Source organism: Myxocyprinus asiaticus, chromosome 41, assembly GCF_019703515.2.
Source record: "Myxocyprinus asiaticus isolate MX2 ecotype Aquarium Trade chromosome 41, UBuf_Myxa_2, whole genome shotgun sequence".
Classification (NCBI taxonomy): Eukaryota; Metazoa; Chordata; class Actinopteri; order Cypriniformes; family Catostomidae; genus Myxocyprinus; species Myxocyprinus asiaticus.
Genome location: NC_059384.1, coordinates 17,398,809 through 17,423,402, shown reverse-complemented (window position 1 = coordinate 17,423,402; position 24,594 = coordinate 17,398,809). Strand labels below are relative to the sequence as shown.

Sequence of the window (24,594 nt, the reverse complement as noted above, 5' to 3'; positions counted from 1 at the left end):
AAGAGGTTTGGTGCATGGCATCAGTGCTTCGAAATCTAAGGGCTCACATGTGGTGTGCCTCATTCCAAACAAGTCCACAAAGATACAAATGATCAAACCGGGTATTTGAAGTCTAGCATGGTGTACTATGCAGACCCAATGCAATACTGTGACAAGTGTTGTGTCTTCCATGTAAATTTGAGTTTTTGTTCTAACCAACCATGAGACACATTTTGTTGGTTGCCTGGTTTCTGTTGGGCATGTTACACTAGGTAGCCCTGCCCATTGAGAAATCTCATTGGTCCAAAATTGTAAACAGTAAAACTCAATGTCATGACAAAACAGATCAGCTTTTTCAAATCATTTCAAATCATCTTTGCTAACCCAGCCCCCCCAGTCAATATAGTGGTTAAACAATAATGTTTCCTCCGCTAAATATAGTCCAGTGCCTGTTAAAATCAGTTTCAGATAAACGGTTAGCAAAGAAACAGCACAAATGAGGTAATAGTTCAAACGAGTTCATGTGCATCTTTTAAGGGCCAAAGCCATTGCACTATGTCACCACTAGAAATGAGTTGTTTTTGGCCGTTTCTTCAGAAACCACTAGATAACTCGATCAGGATGGAGATCTTTTGCCTACAGGCAGAGACCAATACTGAAAACTGCAGAATTGCAAGTGCTCATATTTGGACAGTGGTATTTTTAATGTTGGCTGGCATTACACTGTTGACAAGCTGCTGCCGCTCTTGATTTTTAATAGGTTTTGTAGGTCTGCTCAGCTGTTCTAGCAGATAGGCAAGCTTCGGTTCTCTTGGCACAATTCAAGACTCTTGATACACACAAAAACATGCCTAGTGCCAAAGAGAGAAACAACCTAGAAACATCAGTGGGATGCTTCAAGCATATGAACTTGCATTTGAATTTTTTTTTTTTTTAGAATATTTCCTCCCATGATGGTAGTCTGACTTCAAGGGCAGCTGTCTTTTGTAGATGGCTTTTGTAATGGAGCTGCTGTGGTCATTCAAATGGAGAGACATACTTTGTGTAATAAGACTACCAATTAAAAAAATTGTCTATCCACAAACTAACCCTTCACAAACCCTCTTCACCCTATTTTCACTCAAAGCGTTAGCATCAAAATCACCTTCAAAGTATTACCATTAAATTAATTAGTACTAAACTATTGGGTTTATACATTTAAAAACTGTCAAGGTTCAGTTCTTCAGCTGAAACAAATGTAAAATTAACTTTCAAAATCCTTCATTGTGCAAGAGGTTGTGTCCAATATTAGCTGTAGAAGCATGCATGGACACATTTCAACTGGGACAAAATATATATATAAACCAACAATTCCTAGATATAATTATTTAATGTACGTTTATTTTCTAATTTTCACATACTATTTTGGATTGATGGCACACAAACTGTGATGCATCTTTGTATTGACCGCAAGTAAAAGTCAACTTATCAGCTGACACTTGGATTTCAGTGACGATAATTTTAAAGTAGTTTCCTCTCTGCTTTTCTGCTTAGAGTAGTGAAAAGCCTGAAAACTCGAAGTTGCATGTGGTTTTCCCATTTAGAAAAGGTGTTTGCGTGCGGGTTTGTGTGTTGGCATGGCTTTTATTCATGCGACTGCAGCATATCCGTTGCCTTCTCTCTGCAGTGATTAAGCGGAATGGTCCAATGACGTGAGAATGAAGTAAAACCACTTCAGTCGGATTCCACATTCTTCTTTTTACCACATAATCAGAACTCTGTTCCATCAGCGAGAATTAAATGACAGCAAGCTCTGCTCCGAAAGTAATTAGGAGGAGCTACATTTGGGTTTAAAGCACAAGCATTTCCCTGCATGTTCTAAAACTGGGCCACTGGTACTATTGGCCTTCCTTGCTCCTGTGTGGGTGAACAGGGGTCTTGTTGACAGAGGCTCCGAGTGGCATGTGGTGTGCCCTGGCCACGGTCCTGCAAAGCATTATAAGATTTGACACTGTGACGGCTCGGTGTGGATGAAGCTTCAACCACAATGTTCAGGCTGATTCAAAAAAAGAAAGTTTGCAAAATCCAAACCTCAACATTCTCTGCTTCTGCGGCTGGGTAATCATGTCTCCCCCAGTGGGAATAATCAGTGTACACAAATATGCAAACAGCCTTTGCGGAAATAAAACACTAAAGACCTCAGAGTTGTTCTTCTCATAGATGCTCTGTAAAACTTCATGTAATCTTAAAGCTTAAGTAGTTTTTGAAAAAGTGTTTAAATACTTCTCTTATCCCAGATTACACTGCAACATTGGCTGAACCAATGGTGTTAGTTTGGGGTGGGACTATCTGTTTGTCCCACCAATGTAAGACAGGGGTATGTTTAGGAAACCTGATAGATAACTATCACTATTTTGGCGATTCCGTTTGGTGAAGCTAGTGGCACAGAAATTACACACTTTAAAGAAAAAACAAATCTTACGTTAGACTAGAGCCTGAAAATAAAAATGAAACTGTCACTGCCAATAAACTGTGTGAAACTTTCATATATCGGATTGCTCTCGAGTGACTTGGCTTCTGTACAGGCACATTCAATGGAGAGCACAGAGCGAGCAAGGTCTCTATATTAGATAGTAGTAGATTATAGTAGATTAGCCCTCGAGACAGTCTTTGTCTTTGGAAACCTTGCATTTATGAATGGCTGACTTACTATTTAGCTGTGCCATCAGGTTTGATTTATACTAATTGTTGGCTACGTAACAAGGGTCTCTCATTTGCAGTGAAGATGCACATGAGAACAACCTTATCATTGTGGAGAGTGAATTTTAGCATTGTACTTTGCTTTTAAGGGATAGTTCACCCAAAAATGAAAATCATTTACATCCCAGATGTGTATGACTTTCTTCTACAGAACACAAAGATTTGTAGAATATCTCAGCTCTGTTGGTCCTTTCAATGCAAGTGAATGGTGGCCAGAAATCTGAAGGTCCAAAATGCAGATAAAAGCAGCATAAAAGTAATCCAATAGAATCCAGTAGTTAAATCATTATCTTCAGAAGTGACATGATAGGTGTTTTCTTTTTTTTATTAATTTTTTTTTTTTTTAATCAAAAATCTTCACTTTCACTTTTAATTTCAGATGTGAAAATGAAACTACCACATCAGATGTAGGTGGCTAGATGTAGGCTTCAGATGTAAAAGTGAAAGTGGAGATTTATAGTAAAAACACTTAAATATTTATCTGTTTCTCACCCACACCAATCATATATCTTTTAAACATATGGATATAATCACTGGAGTCTTAAGCATTACTTTTATGCTGACTTATGTGATTTTTGGAGCTTCAGAGTTCTGGCCACCATTCACTTTCATTGAAAGGACCAACAGAGCTGAGATTTTCAACTAAAAATCCTTCTATCTGCAGAAGAAGAAAATCATACACATCTGGGGTGGCATGAGAGTGAGTAAATGATGAGAGAATTTCTATTTTGGGGTGAGCTATCCCTTTAAAAGGAATTATTTCAAGCTGACACAGAATATGGACACGACCATTTTAAAGTGAAAACCCGCTGCCATTCCAAACCCGGATGACTGTTTCTTTCTTTCCGTGGAACAAAAAAGGAGATTTTTAGGCAGAATGTTGCCAACTCGCAGCCTAAGTCGCCATTCAGTTTCATGGAATGGCTGATTGAGGATAACATTCTAACATATTCAAGGATGTTTACGTTGCTCTTTATTTCTATACAATAAAATAGGCTGCCAGTCATAAACATTCTGATTCTGTCTAACATTTCTTTGTGTTCTATGAAAGAAAGCCAGCCATAAGGGTTTGGAACAAAGGGTGAGTAAATGAAGACACATTTTGGAATTTTGGATGAACTATCTCTTTAATATCAGCTTCTAAATCACTTGAAAATCCTAACTTGTGCTGGTTGCACATTAAGTATGCAGCCATTCTCTGCCTAGGCATTTTCATCTTTCTAACAAGAGGTTAACAGAAACCAGACTAGGCCATATGCAGTCTTGATATTATAAATCCCATAGTGGTTGGAAAGGAGAATGTGCTAGGTCATGACTTTCTGATCCTAATCGTGTGGCCTCTTCCTCAGGAACTCATCTATCCTAACCTGTGGAGCCTATGAATTTAACATCTCCTGTTTTGGAGAGTCTTCTGAGAGTCCAGGTGCTTGAGGTTTGGGTTAACCACCCCACATTACCAAGTGGGTCAAAGGGGGTTCAGGGCGCATGAAAGTATGTGGTCTGGCCTATACCACAAGCAGCCGTGGTGGGTGTTTGTTCGCCAAAACCTTTGCGCCGCTGTCTCTGATAGCACTGCGTGGTAGAAAACACTGCTTATGTGGTTAGGAAGAGGGGCTAAATGCCTCAGTATGCATGGATATTTATATGGGTCCAATAAGTGTGGGGGGGGGGGGGGGAGAGAAAGCATAGCGAAATCATAGAAGCTCAGTTTTTGGATTGCATTGAAGGACCCTGGTCCTGTCATCCATTTAATCTGAAAATTGCCCCTCTTTACCAGGGGGGGTCTATTTTTGGCAGCTGTGCATCAGGCTGAAGAGTCTAATAGTACCCTTTTTGTTTTGCTGCTTTGAACCTTCGGGACATTTTTTTTCTCAAATCCCAAATATTATTCCCCCTAGCTTAGCTCTGATTAGTACAGTAGAGGCTATTTTACTGGGTCATTTGCTTTAATCCCTAAAAACAATTAAGGGCTGAAAGATGATGCTTGCACTGGTGCTTCTCGGTGGCCCACAAGAAAGCTTTCTTGTGTTTCTCTGCATTGTAATTCTACAAAGGCATGGCTCTCAGCAAATGTGCACAGCCAGACGGGGGAAACAAAGTCCACAAATTAAAGACTTCCAATGATCTTGATCCCAAATGAGTTTCAAGCTGCCGTAGCTTGAAAACAACTGTTGGTATTGGCCAGGACCAGACTCGTCACGTTGTCCAGATTACACCATCATTCCTTGCCAGGCGATTGTGTTTTGGAAAGTGTTTATTCAATACAAAGTTCCTTTTTCCCACCAAAATCACTTATTGATTGCCAAACTGATTAAAGAAAAAATTTAATTTAGATCAGCTAAGAGGTTAAAGGGTTAGTTCGCCCAAAAATGAAAATTCTCTCATCGTTACTCACCCTCATGCCATCTAAGATGTGTATGACTTTCTTTCATCTGCAGAACACAAATGAAGATTTTTAGAAGAATAGTTTAGCTCTGAAGGTCCATACAATGCCAGTGAATGGTGATCAGGCCATAAATCAACATAAATAATCCAGTTGGTTTTGTGTGAGAACAGACCAAAATTTAACTCTGAACTTTTGAAGTTCAATTACACTTCCTATAGCACTTTCTAGCACACTGCACATGTGTCAAGCACTAGGAAGTGTTATGGAGCTAGAAATCATGATTGTGCTTTAACGCTGTAATGGCAAGATGTACAGTGAAAAAGGAGTTATATTTTGGTCTGTTCTCACCCAAAATCAACTGGATCACTTTAGAAGACATTGATTAAACCACTGGAGTATCTCTTTTTTTAGAGATTCAAAGGCCTGATCACCATTCACTCACATTGTATGGACCTGAGAGCTGAGATATTCTTCTAAAAACCTTTGTGTTCAGCAGAAGAAAGTAAGTCATGCACATATAGGATGGCATAAGGGTAGGTAAATGATAAGAGAATTTTCATTTTTGGGTAAACTATTCCTTAAAGGTTTGGCTGGTTATGGTGCCATCAGCTAATCAGCATCATTACGTTATTTTTCTGTGGCTCCAGAGTTGGCAAGCTTGGTTTGTATGTTCCTCTGTTCTTTCCTCTTCATTTGTGGCCATTTTTCACTATGGCACAGTCCACAGAATTCTTGGCTTGCTTGTTTATTGCAGACTTTGGAGTTTGCCTGCTCTTTAAGACCTTTCCAGAGTCTAATGCAGTGGCCCAGACAATTCACTGAGATCTGCAGATATATGCACAGTACTTCAGTATAACCGGATGGCATTTAAAATAGTTTCAAAATAGACATTTAAATCAAGCAAATTTATATTATGGTACTTTTTGTTCTGTTTGAATAGGCAGCGTTCTTTAAAAGCACATTAGTCTGAATAACAGTTTTTGTAAAGCCAGAGGAAGTCAGCAGGTTTTCAGTGGAAGGCTTCAGACACAAACATCACATTATTATCTCTGCATACCAGTCCAGTGCTGATTTTGTGTGAGAGTGTTATGGTCATGTGGAAGTGGAAATAGTTGGAGGATCGCAGGTCTGTTTATCTTATAGGCAAAGGGTCAGCGGAGGACTCATACTACATCAGAGTAAGTAGTGGTTTATGTTCCTGCCAGTGTCACTGACTGGAACACAATTTCACAGTAATGAGGGTAATTAAAATTAAATTATAATTCACGACCCTTTTTCCCTACATGGAAGAAAATAGGAGAGCTATTTTGAGTCGACTGTATTCTAAAATTACAGTGCTGGAATGAGGGTGAATGTGTCATCATTGAGGGCAGAGACAGTTTAATTTAGGGTTTCTTGAGAAACACATGATTGAGCTGAACATTGGGGTTAAAGGGATAGTTCACCCAAAAATGTTGTCATTATTTACTCACCCTCATATTGTTCCAAACCCATATGACTGTATGGGTATGAATTTTATTTTTATTTTATTTATTTATTTATTTTCATGGAAGACAAAGGGATACATTAGGCAGAATGTTAGCCTCAGTCACAATTGATTTTCAATGTTTACTTTTGTGTTCCATGGAAGAATACGGGTTTTGGAACGATGTGCGTAAATAATGACAGTTAACTATCACATAAGAAGGTCAATGCAAGGATTAATTTAGCATTTTAAATTGAACACCTGATGGAAAAAGTCAATCTAATTTGCAACATGTATGCACAAAATGGGAGCCTGGAATGAAAATATGTTTGCATAATTTAGTGCATTATAAGATGAAAATAGATATAATAAATATAAATATTGAATGGTGGCTGAGGCTGTTATTCTGCCTAACAACTTCTTTTGTGTTCCATAGATGAAATAGTCATTTGGTTTGGAACAACATGGGGTTGACGATGATGATTGTCATTTTTGGGTGAATTATCCCTTTTAAGAACTTTTGAGAGTTCTGGAAGCCATATCTGTGTGTGTCTGTGTGTGTGTCTGTCTCTGTGTCTGTGTGTGGAATGGATGACTGGACGACTGGACCCTGACATGCCCTGCACCATGGGTTTGTTTAAACAGCGCCAGTGTTTTCACAGTGCTGTCAGGATCACTGGACTAGCTAGCCCTCATGCAGCCTGTCTGAAATCCACTGTGTCCAAAAAAGCACTTAGACCCTATCCGAGAGGCAGCCCATCAGCTACACAATGATGGAAGACGGCAAGCACGAATGCTTTTCCATTCAACAGAATCTAAGGGTCCCCTCTTATCAGACTTCACATTAGCTCCCAACCCATATGACTTTCTTCTGTGGAACACAAAAGCAGATGTTAGGCAGAATGACAGCCTTAGACACCATTCACTTTCATTGTATCCTTTTGTGTTCTTCAGAAGAAAGTCATACAGGTTTGGAAAAACATGAGTTATTAACAGAATTAGACCAGCTGAACACCCACACGGGTATCTACCCCTGTTTTCTTTAAAAGATTCCTCTTTCTTATAATTTGGTTTTTATGCAAGTCACTGGTGCTTAAGGGATTTTCCACTTGTCAAACTGAGTATTGTTAGTTTGAATGTGTGGACACATGGACTTGAGTTGACATTGTAAAACCAGTGCTTACTCTAATTTATTCATTGACTCTCACTGGTCGTTTTGTCACACAAAAGTTAAATGACTATGCTGAGTCCAGTTTGGTCGTTCTCGTTGCCAAGGAAAAGTATCAAGACAAATTAATGGCATCAGACAAGGCTCAGGTGCATAAATGTCAGTGTGGTTTAACAGTTCATTTATCTGAGACAAAGATTGGCATGAGGCCAAAGGCAATATGGTCCTCTAAGGTTTGTACAATAAACTGCAGTGAGCAATTGGATGGGTAAATCAATCAAACCCACTTTCATGCATGCTGCTAGACAACAGGTAAATTAAAATCTGTCTTTCCTGGTCTTATAGTGAACAAATTATCGTGCATTTTATTCTCAAGAAAATAATTGTTTGTCTTCATAATCTAGCCATTGGATAATGTTGACCAATGGCCAAATAGCTCTTTAGGCACTGTTTTAGCGAATTTTGCATTTTGGTCTGGCTCTATTCCTGTATGAAACTGATGGATAAAATCAAGTCCCATCCTATGTCGTCTTGTTGAAAATCTTGTTTTGCACAGAAAATACATCACATTACGAAACTAAAATGGGTTGCAAATTGCAATTCACACTGACTTTTAACTCACATGGCTTTTAGTAAATTAAAGGAATAGTTCTCCCCAAACATGTCGATTTTTATCAATTTCCTCACCCTCATGTCATTCCTAGTGTGAACCATTCCTTTTAAGCATGTCTGTGAAATGTGGGGTGCTGTCTTTACTGTCGTTTTTACCCTTTCTTGACACACAGAGCCGTGGGACTGGTTAAAGAGGTGAGTGTAAATGTGACTGGCGACCGCAGCACAAGGTTCAATGTAGCGGAACCCTGTCCCCCCTGTACTGCCTCTGCTGGCTTCGTAATTCCCACCGGGTGTCCGCTAGGGGTCACAAGCTCTGAGCCCTCTGAGTGACAGCCCTGCCATAAAACACAATTGGCTGGGTGTGGGCTGGTACAGCCCCATAATAGCCAATGGCAAAGCCTCAAAAGCATTGAAGGCGTGTGACTGATTAGAGTGAAAGAGCTGGCTTGTCTGCACACATGGAGGAAGAGTGTGCTGCATTACTGTAGGCCTTTTGACTTTAAGAAAGTGTCTGGGCATACAAGTGTAGGTCTTTTTGACTGAAGTTACAGATATTGGAAATATGACACCATGTTACCGATGACTGCTCGGCTGAGAGCTTTGCAGGTAGGGATTAGAGGATTTGTGTTGCGTTTTAATGCTCAATAAGTTTGTGAAAGTTTTGCTGTTTTGTTTATATAAAAACTATGTCTCTATTTTGCATGTGCCTTGTGGCAGGAGCACATCCATGCTGCATGCCGGAAGGTTAAAGGAATAGTTAACCCAAAAATGAAAAATAAAAAAAATTCTCACCCACATGTCTTTCCAAACCTGAATGATTTCTTTGGAACACAAGTAGAACTTTTGCAGTGTTGACATTGCTCTTATACATCTTTACAATAAAAGCTCTATACAATGAAAGTGAATGGTGACTCAGGCTAACGCGTTCCATGAAAAAGTCAGAAGGGTTTAAAACATGTGTTGACATTCCTATAAAATAGTTTTGTATTGTAAGCTTTAAATGCAGATGCTGCAATCTTCTGTGGTCTGTTACCATGTTTGTGGATGATATGAAGATTAAAAGCAGATGCAAATGATTTATTAGAAGTTTCGGACAAGGATCTGGAATTGTCATTTACTTGTCTCACAGAGGAAATGAAAGTGGTTCTTTTTTCCATCCAATTTCTGTTAACCAAAGTAACATTTATTTACACCACTTTAGAAATCCAGAAACATTTTCAGTTGACATCTTTTCTCCCTTCTCCAAACAGATTACCTAAATCATTCTGAGTGTTCTTGGGCCCCTGTTTGCGATCTCATTATGCAGCTGGTGAGCCTGGCCTGGATGATGGCCCTGGCCACCCCACTGGTCTGCTATGGCTTCACCACTCGCGGTCAGGGCCTGCGTGGGCGGGTTCAGGGAGACCGGCGGAACATCAGGCCGAACATCATACTCATCATGACAGATGACCAGGACGTGGAGCTGGGTGAGCATACCAGATGCAATTCATCATTAATGGCCCATATGTTCTGCAGGCAAATGAGCTGAAGACCCCATCCGCCAATCTCGGGGCTTTGTCAGCACTCGGCACGCAAATAGTTATGAATCGGCAAGTAGTCTGGAAAAGTTGCTTTAGAGAACATCACAAACGGCAGTGCTGTCTGGAGAAAGTTGGGCCCTTACTGATTCAGATGTCTGCGTTTGCACCGTCTTCACTTAAATAGTTGGAGACTAATGTTTTATTGTTTGAGAGAGTATAGAATTAAAAACTGCACTAGTGAAAAGGAACAGTTTAAACAAGCCTAATGTGGTTTTATGGTCTTTCTGGTTTAACTGGGTTTAGATGGTCTCTCAGCCTGGTCTAGCTGGTCTCTCAGCTTGGCTAAGATGGTGTTTAGCTGGTCAGCCATCTGGTCTAAACAGACCAACCTAACCAGATTTGCCAGGCTTGGAGTCTAACAAATGGCCAAAAAACCCTCTGAAACCATCAAAACAGACCAGTCTAACCAGATTGTCCAGGGTTGAAGGCTGACAAGTCCCCCAAACACCCTCTAAAACCATCAAAACAGACCAGCCTAACCAGACTGGCCAAGCTTGGAGGCTTACATGTGCCCAGAAACCCTCTAAAACTATCAAAACCAACGAATCTGACCAGCCTAACCAAATTGGCAAGGCTTTGAGTCTGACAAAGGCCCATAAACCCTTTAACCCCATAAAACCCATTTAAACCCATAAAACCATCAAACAGACCAACCTATCCTGATTGGCAAAATTTGGAGGCTGATAAGTGTGCCAAAACACTTCAAAACTATCAAAACAGACCAGCCTGACCAATTTGGCATGGCTTGGAAGATGACAAGTGCATAAAAACCATCTAAAACCATCAAACAGACCAGCTAACCAGTTTGGCCAGGCTTACAGACTGATAAGTGATCAAAACAGGCCATCTTAACCAGCTTGGCCATGCTAGGAGACCATCTAACCATTTTAGGCTGGTTTAATCTGGGGTTTTGTTTTTTCAGCTGGGTGTTGTATTGGGTTACAGTTTATATAGGCATCAAAAAGTGTCAAATGTATTGATTATGCATTTCCACTATAGCTTGTAATTCTTCTTTTAAAATAACTCATTTTAGCTTGAGCCTTCCATTATTAAATCAACCCAGACAAGAAAAATGCTTTAGCCTTCTCGCAATTCAGCCCAGTGTCCTGGAAGCATTAGCATGCTTGTTTTTATAAGCCTTCTTGATCTGCCACCCAAGGCCTTCGGTTGGTTTTTGTCCTGTTACAGCTATACCAGACACGTATGGCAAGCCTAACTGTTGTCACTGGATCAAGTTCCTTCCTCTGAGAGCATAACATTCAAAAGGTCTCAATCTCAGACTGTCATCACAGGTTTGACTGATTTCCTCCCTTAATATTTAATGGCTTCACTCAGACATCTGAGAGGCTGAGGGCCTTAGTCTTGCAATCGCAGCCAATCTTTGGATTGCCAAAGAAGCAGCAGGTAGCCTTCATCTAACTCTTACATTGGCTTCTTCGGATTGCATTTATGTATTTTAAGACCATTTAGATGTTTGAACTTGAAGAGTTCTTGTAGCTCAACTGGTAGAATAGCAATGCCAAGGTCATGTGTTTGATTCTCAGAGAACACACAACCAGAAAAAAAATGTATTCCTTTAATGCACTAAGTTGTTTTGTTTCTGCCCAATACATAAATATCCATGTCAATGTAAAAGTTTTTTAACTTTGTTTCAGTAGAGCTTTGTACTGAAATTGCATTTGTTTGGTTGGGTGCGGCAGGTTCGTTACAGGTGATGAACAAAACTCGTAAGATCATGGAGGACGGTGGTACCTCATTCACCAATGCGTTTGTGACTACGCCCATGTGCTGTCCATCACGCTCGTCCATGCTGACCGGGAAGTACGTTCACAACCACAACACCTACACCAACAACGAGAACTGTTCCTCGCCTTCCTGGCAAGCTCAGCACGAGCCACGTACTTTTGCTGTTTATCTCAACAATACTGGATACCGAACAGGTGAGACATTTTTATTCAGATAAGTATAAACCCAAATGAGTGACTGAACCTAATGACCTATTGTGATGCGCTTGATTTATGAATATATTATTAATGTAAATCATTGTTCTAACAGCTTCTCTGTTGTTCTTTTGGATGTGATCCTTACGTTAATCTTTTTGCATCTTCTATTGCTACAAATAATATACGATTACAGTCTTATGTTGTGTGTTGACATTTCCTATTGAAACAGGAATTTTGGGTGGGACATTTCAAAGGCTTTTTTTTTTTCTTTTTTTTTTTTTTTTTTTTTTTTAAACGGTCAGTATGACTTGGTGTCATAGCCATAAACCATGATTTACTAGTCAGTTGCAGGTGGTGTTAGGGGGAGGGACATTCTCATTCTAAAAGAGCATACGATTGGACAAAAATCTGTGTAGTGCATGATGAGTCATCAATATTTTTGGTCCGTATTCCTGTTCATTTTACATGTGTATTTATGCTTATTTTTGTCAGCTTTTAGGAGTACAATAGCATGTTGATAGTTTAAAAGCTAAAATACGTGGACTAAAGGCCACAAAACTCCAGTTTTGATTTCATTGGTTCATTAAGGTGTTGTAATCTTTCTGCAGTTCCACTGGAATGTTGCTTCAAATTTGTTCGTAGAGGTCAAAGAAAGTTTTTACAGCCATCTTCAATCTGACTGTCTGGTTTGTGAAAGCTAAACATGGAGCTGCCAGTAGCCCTGTTCTGTGTGTCTAGAGTGACTGCATATTCTGACCCTGAATACAGGGGTACAGGCCTTACCACAGTTTGTGGTTTTAATCTGATGTGTTAGTCTACAATTAACTCTCTGGGGCAGACTGGCTGCTTGCCTGGCTCTTGGAACATGCTTTAGCTTAATGGAAAAAAGGGTAGAGTAGACCTGAATACAATGCAGATACAGACATTTACAGGTACTGCTGAAAGGCAATGTTTAGAGGTGGATATAATATTAGTCTTTCTGCAACCTTGCTGAACATAGACACAAGTTTATATACTATCTTTTTTTGTCCCACAGCATTCTTTGGGAAGTATCTCAATGAGTACAACGGCAGCTACATCCCACCTGGGTGGCGCGAATGGGTGGGGCTGATCAAAAATTCCCGTTTCTATAATTACACTGTCTGTCGGAATGGGAACAAGGAGAAGCACGGAGCAGATTATGCCACGGTATGTGCATTTTGGTCACGTAAATTCACAACACTGTCATCATGCCAGAGTTTTCTTTTAAACTCTGTTTTCAGTTTATGCTCAATTGCAAGGTCTGTTTTTAACAAATTTCAGACCTCTAATTGCATATAAAACCTAGGTTGGTTGACTCCACATGGAATATGATTAAAATAAAGGGGGAATGGGGAGTTGGATGTGTCTTCTGAATAAGACTTGGTAGACAAAGTGATGTTCTTTGGGAAAAGTGTTTTTTGCAAACAGTTGATATGAAGGCGTGGACATGAACTTTGTTCGGAAAAGCATATTACCATACTACTATTACTATTTCTGGAGTATATTGTATTTATACTGTGCATAGTATGCACATTTGCTGTATTCACTGCGTACTGTAGCCCATAATGCAGTATGTGTTTTATTTTTCTCTTTCATGATTTATTTGATCAAAATGCCAAAATTTTAGAGACATTTTCACTTAAAATTGGATTAAAAATGCAAAATAGGCTAACTGTTTGTATGTCCATAATTGGACACCACTTGCTGAATTAAACATGCAAAGTCGACAATAATCTAGCATTTAAGACTTTTTTTGCATACTGCATTCTGTTTTACATACTACATCCTTAAAAAAATGAGTATACAGTATATACAGTGTGGTATTCAGTAAGTGGTAAGCTAGTATTCCATTCCACACATAGCCATTTTTCACAGTATATGGTATCTAGCTGTGAAAAGATAGTGAGGATGAAAAAACCCACAACATTTGCTATCTTTGTGCAAATGATAAAATCTGTTTAATCTGACATGGCCACCCTCCATCTACACAGTGTGATATGGAGCTGATGTCAAAATACATTTTTGGCTTCTCCCATCGCTGTCTCCCAGGTAGCGCATTTTTGGGTAATTTGGAATTTGTACAGAGGTTTCATGGTTTGGGCACAAATTGGTCTGGATTGTTTAAGGTAGTCTAAGTGATGAGTAAATAAATGTTTGTTCTGTCACTTGGATGTCAATAACCCACTTGTTGACCTGGATGAAAGTGTTACCCACAAGTTGAGATGTACAAGAGAAATTTGGTGGCTAGTTGTTCAAGTGGTTCCAGTAAACCCTTAGGAAGACTAATTAGATTTTATTTTAAGGTTGAGACTTGCTAATGGAGCTTTTATATGTCATAATCCATAGTAAACATACATCTCATACATCTTAGGCTGACATGTTGCTCCAAACTTGGTATACCCAAAATGTCCCTGCTATGATTCTCATTACTGAAGAATGCCACACATTTAAATTAGCTGTGGCCCCAGTTTAATCAACAAGTGAATCAATAGAAATTTGACTCATGTTAGTTGAATAGTTTCAGAACTGTTTGTGCCTTGAGTCAGTCCAAGCAAAACAAGTTTAAGATCCATTCTCAAATGTGTTAATCAGGTAAGGTGCATTCAGATGTTATGAACAGTGCTCTTTCATTCACTTCTGGACACTAAGGTATGCTAAATAGTTTTCCAAAATACACAAACCAGTTGCAGGTACAATTAGTGAAACAAAATTTTGAAATGAAGCAGTAAAGTGCTGAAATGCTGAGGAGAAAAGTCCACTGCACAAGTCTCTATACAGTAGCTTCCACAAGACTTTTACTTCCACAGATACCAGTAGCTGCTTTTTTTTTTTTTTTTAAGCAATAGGGAGGGTAAAGTGGGGTTGGAGGATTTCCCACAACCAGGCTGAGCCAGGAGCGCTGCCATCAAGGGGCTTAAAGCTTCAGTACCACGTGATTTTTTTTTTTTTTACCCCCAAGCCCTCAGAGAGCTTGTGCACATTCCTGCTGAGCCTCATAGCAGTAAGATTGAGACCTTGCCGTTTTCATAACATCAGCCCCATGGAGGGATACAAACCTCTCTTACTACTGAGTGAAGGTGTCGACACACTTGTCATCATCTTTACTGGTTTGCACCAACACAACAGGGTTTTTTAAACAAATATATGTGCTCTGCTACCTGATCTGTACTGGAAAATCTTCATTTTTTGTGGATAAATCACTGATAAATTCATTAGTTCACTGTTGTGTTGTCTTGACTAAGCCAGAATACTGTTATTCAGCCAGGCCAAGACTCTTCAAACTCCAACTGTCAAAAAAAAACCCACACATATGGCCATTAATCAGCTGTCTATCTGTAGACGATATTTGTCTGTCTGTCTTATGGTTTTACCTGACAGTCTGTCTGTCTGTCTAGCTAGATAGCTAGCTGTGTATTATTGCAAGTCCCATTAAACCTTTTTAAACTCAGGCCAAGCTTTGTCAAGCCAACATCAAAGTTTGTCTTCACAAACTTTACTTATCTTGTTTAGCTTTTTTTAAATTGTCAATGAAATTGTATTCAGTAGTTTCTGACTTGGAAAGCACAGCTTGCATCAGTCAATGACTAGCTGTTTGTAGAATGGGATGTTCAGTCTTGATGTAAATGTTTAGGCTAACCCGGTAGGCTAACTGACCCTTCGCTAAGCCCCACCCCCCTTGGTTACCATTGCTCGCTCTGACAAGCTTTGTAGAAACTCCCATTGGAATTAATGAATGGGAGAGTGCTGTAAATGGAATTGATATTACAATGAAAAGTGACTATTTAAAGCATATTTGACTTTTTTGTAAAGGAAATTGTTAAATAACACCGTAATATGTTTGAAATCTGTGGAGACTGTGAATCAGAATTGAGGCAAATGATTATCACAGTCACTTGAAAAGAAGTGTAATTTGATGGTAATTACACACCTGAAAATATAAGTGTAACATCCTATCTACACTGGATGAGACCGATGACGTGTCGCGCCACTATGGAAGCTGCGTATTGCCAATTTAAAAAAGAATGAAGAAATAAATTATCAGTTTAATTTGAATATAATTAGCCAATTGCTTGTCTTTATCCATTTGACAAGAGTTTAAAAATGCCATTAGACAGTTGATACGTAGGAGCAACCAATGAACTTTCAACTCAGTTTTAAGACACACCCCCTCTCCCACATCCCACTCGAAGGAGATGTAAGACGGCCTGTCATTGAAAGGTTATTTAAAAGATACGAGCAGTTTGTGCTCTATGAAACTCATGCTCTCTGTCACCGCTGCTGTTAAATGCCAAGTGTGGCCCACCTTGTGTGTGGACAATGGAAGGGAGCCATTAAGGTACTGAACCACTGGAGAAAGCTGCCAAACCTCCGGGCTTATGGTCCTTTTTATTAAAATAATTTAACGAGTATGATCGGGGAAAAGGCGGACTAAGGCAAGCGAGCACACTTTTGTGAAAAAATTGTAAAGCCTAAACTACTGTTGTGTTTTACTTGTCAAGCATTTAAAAATAGTCTCTTTGGAATGATAATTTAAAATTATATATATTTTTTTTACCTCAACCTGATTTGAACGTTTAAAACACATTTAATGTTGCAAATAAAGTCTGCTACTCAATCTTGTGCACCTCTTCATGAAGATATTTATTGACTAACAGTAGCTTTACACACATTAAATATACACTGTACATTGGCATTGAAGTGCTTTATAAATTATTGCTACTTTTATCACATACCTCTTACATAGTCTTGGTGTTATGGGTTAAACTGTTTAATGAATTTAGTTGTATCAGAATTGATTGTTTTTATCAATTTACAAAGGTCATGGCAACTAACATGTCATAGATGTTTGAGGTAAAATGACAAAGCTTAAGCTAAACCTTTTCTGAAAATAAAATGGCAAAAATCAACAAGTGTTTTACCCCTGCTCGTTTACAGCTTGAAATGTGTAAAATAAAGCCTATATACGATATAAGATATAACTTATTGAAAAAAAAAAATTTGTTTGTCAAAGCAAACAGCAGTATCACTTTTATTAAGCTATATACTGTAAATACAACCCCATTTCTGAAAAAAATTGGGACAGTATGAAAAATGCCAATAAAAACAGAGTGATTTGTAAATTATATTCGCCCTTTGCTATGTTGAAAGCACTACAACTAAACATTATATGATGTTTTACCTTGTGAATTTCATTGATTTTTTTTTTTTTTTTTTGAAAATGTACAGTAATTTCAAATCAGATGATTGCAACACTTTTTTTTTTCTAATAACTTAAGTATTTAGGCACTAAAGATATAAGTTTGTTTAAAAAGTGGAATTTTCCCCCATTCACCCATTATGCAGGTCTTCAGCTGCACAATTGTACAGGGTCTTTGTTGCCGTATTGTGCGCTTCATAATGTGCCACACATTCTCAATTGGAGATGGTCAGGCAAAATGGCTATTTTCTGTCAGCATTACGCAATAAGTGTAGACTGCATCACAGTTGACGACAACAGCTGCTAAGATAGGATTGGTCTAAAATGCTTTTAAGGCGGGGCTTAGCAAAGGGTCAATTCACCATGCGTTCCCTCAGGAATTTCTAAAGGTGTTTAGAATAACAGTTTCCATTTATAAATTAAATGAGGTCAGTGGTTAATTACTTTAAGAGACTTCTATAACAAATTACACAATTTTAAATTTTTAAGCCATTGTATGCTTTTGCTAAATTTCTAACAAGTTGCTACCTAAGGACGAGAATGGATGTCCCATTATTTACCCATAATTTTTCAAGAAACAAACTAAAAATTTTAGGTGTAGTACATACACAGTACAATTCAATAAAGCTAGTGCAGAATGTTTAAATATGAACGCTACTAATTAGCTTGCTAACTAACTTTACAGACATTCTTGACACATTATTGTAATCATGTCTGAGGACTTTAAGTATGACTGAATGCAATCGATGTTGTAAAACAAAATGTCAGTCTTTTCAAGTAATGATAACCACAGACCTTATTCATAAATCTACAAATTCCAGAAAGAATATATGGCTTGTAAGTGCTTACCCTCCCTTACTCTTAGGACTAAAACCTAAATACCTCCTATTCAGTTTCTGCATTTATTTCTTTGGTTCTAGGACTACTTCACAGATTTGATCACCAACGACAGTATCAACTACTTCCGAATGTCCAAGCACATGTTCCCGCATCGGCCGGTGATGATGGTGATCAGCCATGCAGCGCCTCACGGCCCAGAGGATTCAGCACCCCAGTACTCTGAGCTCTTCCAAAACGCTTCCCAGCACATGTGAGTGACATTCAGTTCAGTTACACACTGCCCAAGAGCAAAATAAGCACTGGCGTTGGAATTGTTGAGTCTAGATATTTTTATTGTACTGTATGTATTTATAATAGGATATTCCAAGGCACACAAGAGCCCAGTTCTAAAAGAACAGTAGCATTCCAAGCAGATAATTTCCCTTTAATTTTTAAAACATTATAATTTGTCTCGCAGGTAAATATAAGTTTGTAGTTCAAGGAATTTTTGTGGCCTCATATATTTGAATTCTCCATTAAAATTAGAAGAGATGACAGTGTGCTGAAATGCATTTCACACATGACTCTACCACCATGAAACTGAAATGATTTATCATGTTAGTAAATTTCTGGCACATGCCAAGCACGATGATGGGGGATGAGAGGTTTATGGATCCCATTCTGTTGCCAAGACCTTTATTGGTTCACTGCACTATCATAAAATCCATGGCTAGGATCCTATTCCACACAGTGCTGTGGCAACAATCCCGCTATCTCCAAGTATTTAGCATCCCAGGCATTTCAGAATCTTGGTAAGGAGAAGATCACACTTTTGTCCCTCAGGCGTATCTATTTCTTTCTGCCTTTTTCACAGTTCTTTCAGCTTGTCCACCAACACAACTTCCTGGGTCTTCTCATATAAATCATGCCATTCACCATGAAGGTTTTGGGATGTGTGGAATGCATTGTTTGTCTTAGAAAACCCTTTGTGTTATTAATATTTTTTTAAGCGCATACTTTGGGCTCTGAATTGCTCACACTAGGATACCCCAAGGCTCGTTGGCTGGCAGGTTGCTCTAGTGCCAAAATGGTTGCTTGGCAAGTTGCACCAAATGAACAGAAAAACAGATGGCAGGCACAGGTTACATTCTGAGCAGTAGGGTTTCAGAAACCACTCTTGAGCTCTCCATAAAGGTCCTTAAAGGAATATTCCAGGTTCAATACAAGTTAAGCTCAGTTGACAGCGTTTGTGGCATAATGTTGATTACCATAAATTATGTAGATTCGTCCCTTTTTAAAATAAAATAAAATAAAAAAAATTGCAGTACAACTTACAATGGAAGGGAATGGGGCCAGTCCATAAACATAAAATACACACTGTTTCAAATGTATAGCAACAAGACATAAACATTATACATGTTAACATGATTTTAGTGTGGTTAAATTGTTTACTAACCACATATGTGTGAAGTTGTTTCCAGTATTACAACTTCGTTGTCATGACGATGTAACTGGAAATCCTATAATCTGGTTTATGCCATAACGCAGATAAATCCCTGATTTTATCACAATAAAATCATGTTACCATGTATAATGTTCATTTCTTGTAGCTATACTTTTAGAAAAAGTGTGTTTGAATTTTTTTGGACTGGCCCCATTCACAGTAAGTGCCTTGCTGTAAACGCAATATGTACTTTTTTTCTTTGAGTAAACGAGTAAAAAAAAAAAAAAAATTTTATTTTTTAGTATTCAACATTATACCACAAATGCTGTCGATTGAGCTCAACTTGTATTGACCCCAGAACATTAAATTCTATAGCCAAAGTGGGCTAGTGGATTTTGTTGCTGAGAGTCAAGTATGAGTTTTAGATGGAATTGTGGTTTATCCATCATCTCCATAATATAATGTTATACCCTGCCAAAGTAACTATGCATAAAGCCACAGATAATTTTGGTGCCAGTCTGGAAAAGCATTGCATAAGCATGCAAACTTTTTGGTGTGGTAACTGATACGAGTAATCTGAAAAGCATTTGGGCTGCACTGCTATAATACGAACCTCTTCATGAAATGGGTTTGACAGGCAGAAGAGCATTAAGGAGGTAAATCCTGTAAACAACTTTAACACCCCATAAATTTCTTCAGTGTTTTGTATTGAAAAGCACATTAAAGGGTTAGTTAACCTCACCCAATTTACTCACCCTTGTGTTGTTCCAAACCTGCATGAATTACTTTGTTCTGAGAAAAACTTTGTATGGGATATTCTTTGTATGGGAAAGTGCAGTGCCAACATTTTCACATTTTTGCTTGTGTGTTCTATGGAGAAAAGGGACATAGGTTTGGAACGCTTTCATTTTTCGGTGAACTATCCCTTTAAATTGAGAGAGATTCCCATGAAACTTAGCTTATTTTTTCAACAAAATCTATGGATTATTTGATGCTTCCGACTTCAGTGTAATTGAGATTAGATCCTTATGCATAGTTTCTGCGTAGACAAGATTGCCCCACCCTGCTTTGTGATGGGTGTCAGATCCAGACTAATTCCTTCCTTTTTGACCTCGAAATTTTCCCTATCTATGTGAAGAGACGGGTTCCTTTTTGTGTGGTATATTAGTGTGCCTCACTGAGTGGGTGAAGAGTTCAGAGAGCGGACAAAGACAGACTGAGGAGAAGAGGCTAGGAGCCATCCACTCAGACAGAATGGAGCTTTCATATGGCCACCATTCATTATGACACCAGGCCCAAGAGTCCTGCCTGGAAAGCCATCTCTCCAACACAATGCTTCAGCTGTGGAGCTTGGCCAACTGCAGTCAACAGGTGGCCATCTCGTAGCCTCAGCTCAACAAACAATTCCACAGCCTCCTGTTTACCCAGCTTTTTATTCTCCACTTCAAATACAAATGACTTATAGCTCTGTCGTTGCAGAACTTATTACAAACTTTATTTTGGGCCCAGAGGCTGGGGAAGCTATTATTTTTCTTACGCATGTGCCAGCCCTCAAACGATTAAACACTGCCAAGAAACCCCGGGACTCTCAGCTTGGTGTGAGGAGAGATGGTGAGCGAATCCAAGATAAACACCAAGCAAGAAGAATTAGTATATTTCCATGGAGGGGGGCATTATTGATGTTTGTCAAGTGTGTTACACAACAGATAACTCCAACAACCACAAGTGGTTGAGAAATAGCAGACAGGTGCATGTTTGACTCACAGTAGCATGTTGTGCTCTTCCACAACATGCTACTGTCTGGAGGGACACATTCCTTGTGGAGCATGGGTCAAACAAACATTATTCCCTCTCATCTCAGTCATACTGTAAAATCACTACAAAATGTGTGAAATAAATTAGAATTGATTTATTCTGCACGGGAGGCTCCCCAAATACAATCCAATTGTTGCATTCCAGTATTTTGCTGAAAAACCGCCAAGAGATAAGATCAAGTACACGTTATGAATTTGAGATTCCATTGCGCAAACATCCTTCTACATTGACATGGCTTGGGTCAAGTTCACCTAACCATGTGGGAAAATACCTCAAATATAGTCTTGTTATTTAAAATAATAACCGTGAAAAACCACTAAAGCATCACAGAAATATCAGAATTTTGCCTTCAATCAAACGTGTCCATGTTATTGATGTTTGTCAAGTGTGTAACACAACAGACAACTCCAACCACCACAAGTGGTTGAGAAATAGCAGACAAGTGCATGTTTGACTCACAGTAGCATGTTGTGCTCTTCCATGTAGAACTCCCAGCTACAACTATGCACCAAACATGGACAAGCACTGGATCATGCAGTACACAGGCCCAATGAAGCCAATTCACATGGAGTTTACCAACTTCCTGCACAGGAAGAGGCTCCAGACACTGATGTCTGTAGATGACTCAGTGGAAAAGGTCAGTGGTTTTTTTTTTTTTTTTTTTTTTTTCTTGCTCAATCCTGGATATTCAAAAGATACTACATATTAACTAGAAGGAAATGTGTGTGTACTGTGTGTTCCAGATATACAATGCTCTGGTCGACACCGGGGAACTGGATAATACCTACATTATTTACACAGCTGACCATGGGTACCACATCGGGCAGTTTGGTCTGGTCAAGGGGAAGTCTATGCCCTATGATTTTGACATCAGAGTGCCATTCTTTGTTAGGGGTCCAAATGTGGAGCCAGGTGCAAGGTAAATTCAAATCTGACTTAAAATTTTACACCCTTTTGCACAACATACCATATTTTCTAGAATGATCTTGCGACTTGTAGTCCAGAGCAATTTATATAATGTAATTGATGTCGGCCAGTCAAACACACTGCACTCAAACACATATGATTTTAAAGAGTATCAATGCGACTTATACATGGATATGAGTTAAGGTTTTGTTTTTCTCTCAACAAAGCAATTTTACCAGGTGCGAATTATTTTCTAGAAAATACGGAAATTGCTTTTTAACTCAGGGTTCCCACGGTCATGGAAAACCTCGAAATACCAATATTTTTATGTTTTCCAGGCCTGGAAATGTCATGGGAATTAATGAAATCTTGAAAGTCATGGAAACTTACTGCATTTTTCTAGTTATACTTTGCTCCTAAGATATTTCTTTGGCTAGATATTGATCATGTGTAGAGTAAAATTTGCAAGCTATAGCGAATTATTCTGTTGAGTTGGTCATTTTAAACAAAATTTGTCAAACCGATTCATGAATCAGTCTGAATGATTAATTGCCGGATTGGTCTAAAAGTGAATTATTTAAAACTCCTCCATTAATCGAAAACAGCTAGTAAGGCCATGGAAATGTCATGAAACTTAATTGTCCAGAAAGTGAGAACCCTGTCAACCCATGCATCGTTAAATTCTTTCCAGGTTTATCAGTTTTATTTTATGGTCTATTTCTCATAGGAACAATCATCTTGTGCTAAACATTGATCTCGCACCCACAATCTTGGACATAGCTGGCTTGGACACTCCACCTGATATGGATGGCAAATCTATCCTGAAACTTCTAGAGCAGGAAAAGACTGGGAATAGGTGAGCTGTCTGGTCCATAACACACATTATATTCCCAGTCTAAAGTGAAATGTATGGTTAAGTAGTATCTCATTATGTATTGCTTTAAACCAGTGAAGTTGAGTTGAGGGAGTTATGGTTTTGCATTTGGATTTAATTTATAAAGGGTTTCTGGCAGGTAAAGAATGTTATAAATGCTCTGGGGTGACTGCCACTCATGATGGCAAAAGATATTAAGCAGATTAAGGTATCATAATTCAAGCCAAGCTAAACATCTCCTTATAGTATGTAAATGACAAGAATACTGAGAAAGGGCTTAAATATTTGCATTTTTGTTTTTCAGATTTAAACCCAACCGGAAACCCAAAGTCTGGAGGGACACATTCCTTGTGGAGCGTGGGTAAAACAAACATTATTCCCTCTCTTCTCAATCATACCGTAAAATCACTACAAAATGTGCGAAATAAATTGGAATTGATTTATTCTGCATGGGAGGCTCCCCACATACAATCCAATTGTTACATTCCAGTATTTTGCTGAGAAACCGCCAAGAGATAAGATCAAGTACACGTTATGAATTTGAGATTCTATTGCGCAAACATCCTTCTACATTGACATGGGTCGAGTTCACCTAACAATGTGGGAAAATACCTCAAATATAGTCTTGTTATTTAGAATAATAACCATGAAAAACCACTAAAGCATCACAGGAATATCAGAATTTTGCCTTCAATCAAATGTGTCCTCGGGAGTTCAGCTATTTAAATGAGAGTCCTATACACTCATTATCAGATAAGTTTCAGTCACTCTGTAGGATGCTCACGACAGCAGCAAATCCTTCCCCGGGGAAATATATGATATTACCTGTGGTATCAGATTCAAACTTGATATGTCTGCATAGCATTACTCTCTATTTTGAGGAATGTAGGTATGGTGTTGAAATTACCGTATTTAACTTACTGTACCTTGCCTGTGAGCAATTGTTTCTGGATGGTCCAAAAAGTATTTGGACACTTTTGAACACTTAAGCCACTCTTAAATATATATGAATTTCTTTGCATTAAACAACAAAATAAAGTGGTGTCTGCAATCAAATGATGACCTTTTCTCAGAACTAACCATTTTTGCAGTTGCTTTAAGTTTTAATTCTAATTGTCTCAAGGTGATTTTTCTTTTATTTCTTTTTTTTTTTCTTTTTTTTGTGGATGTATGAAGTCAGTTCCATTTACTTGGACACTTTCTGATTGTCAAACATTAGTGGAATATGCCCATTGTTAATGTACTACATGAGTGGTTACTCTACTAGAACGCCTGTGTGAACTTGAGGGGAACTGACTTCATACATCCACTAAAAATGTATAGTTCTGAGAAGAGGTCGTCATTTTTCATTTTGAAGAATATATCTTGTTTTATTATTTCAAACCTAACAAACTTATTTTAATGTTTTAATTATGATTGTTTTATATTTCTCTAAAATAAATGCCATTGGTTTGATATTTTCTTATATACTGCTAAGACATTCATAAAAAAAATTTTATGTGTGGCTTAAGTGTCCAAATACTTTTTTGGGGCCACTGTACATTTTTGCCTCTGGATACTTTTATCACGAAACACAAATCCAAGAATATGTTACCAGATCTTTCGAGACCCTTTTATCACTTACCACAATAGACTGTCCGGGG

General features: G+C 38.5%; 1 protein-coding gene across 4 annotated transcripts in view; it reads left to right on the top strand.

Moving 5' to 3' along the window:
- The window catches only part of LOC127432058 (extracellular sulfatase Sulf-1-like), a 57,209-nt gene that overhangs the window by 9,407 nt on the left and 23,208 nt on the right, over positions 1–24,594 (top strand). For 3 of the 4 annotated variants that reach the window (XM_051682845.1, XM_051682844.1, XM_051682847.1), the window contains exons 2-9: positions 9,603–9,818; positions 11,633–11,872; positions 12,912–13,063; positions 18,014–18,183; positions 21,658–21,808; positions 21,915–22,090; positions 22,805–22,933; positions 23,256–23,312. In XM_051682845.1, coding sequence (XP_051538805.1) covers positions 9,603–9,818; positions 11,633–11,872; positions 12,912–13,063; positions 18,014–18,183; positions 21,658–21,808; positions 21,915–22,090; positions 22,805–22,933; positions 23,256–23,312 — 1,291 coding nt within the window. Of the gene's footprint in view, positions 1–8,821; positions 8,959–9,602; positions 9,819–11,632; positions 11,873–12,911; positions 13,064–18,013; positions 18,184–21,657; positions 21,809–21,914; positions 22,091–22,804; positions 22,934–23,255; positions 23,313–24,594 lie in introns of those variants that run through there. The other variant, XM_051682846.1, reaches the window with a different exon arrangement.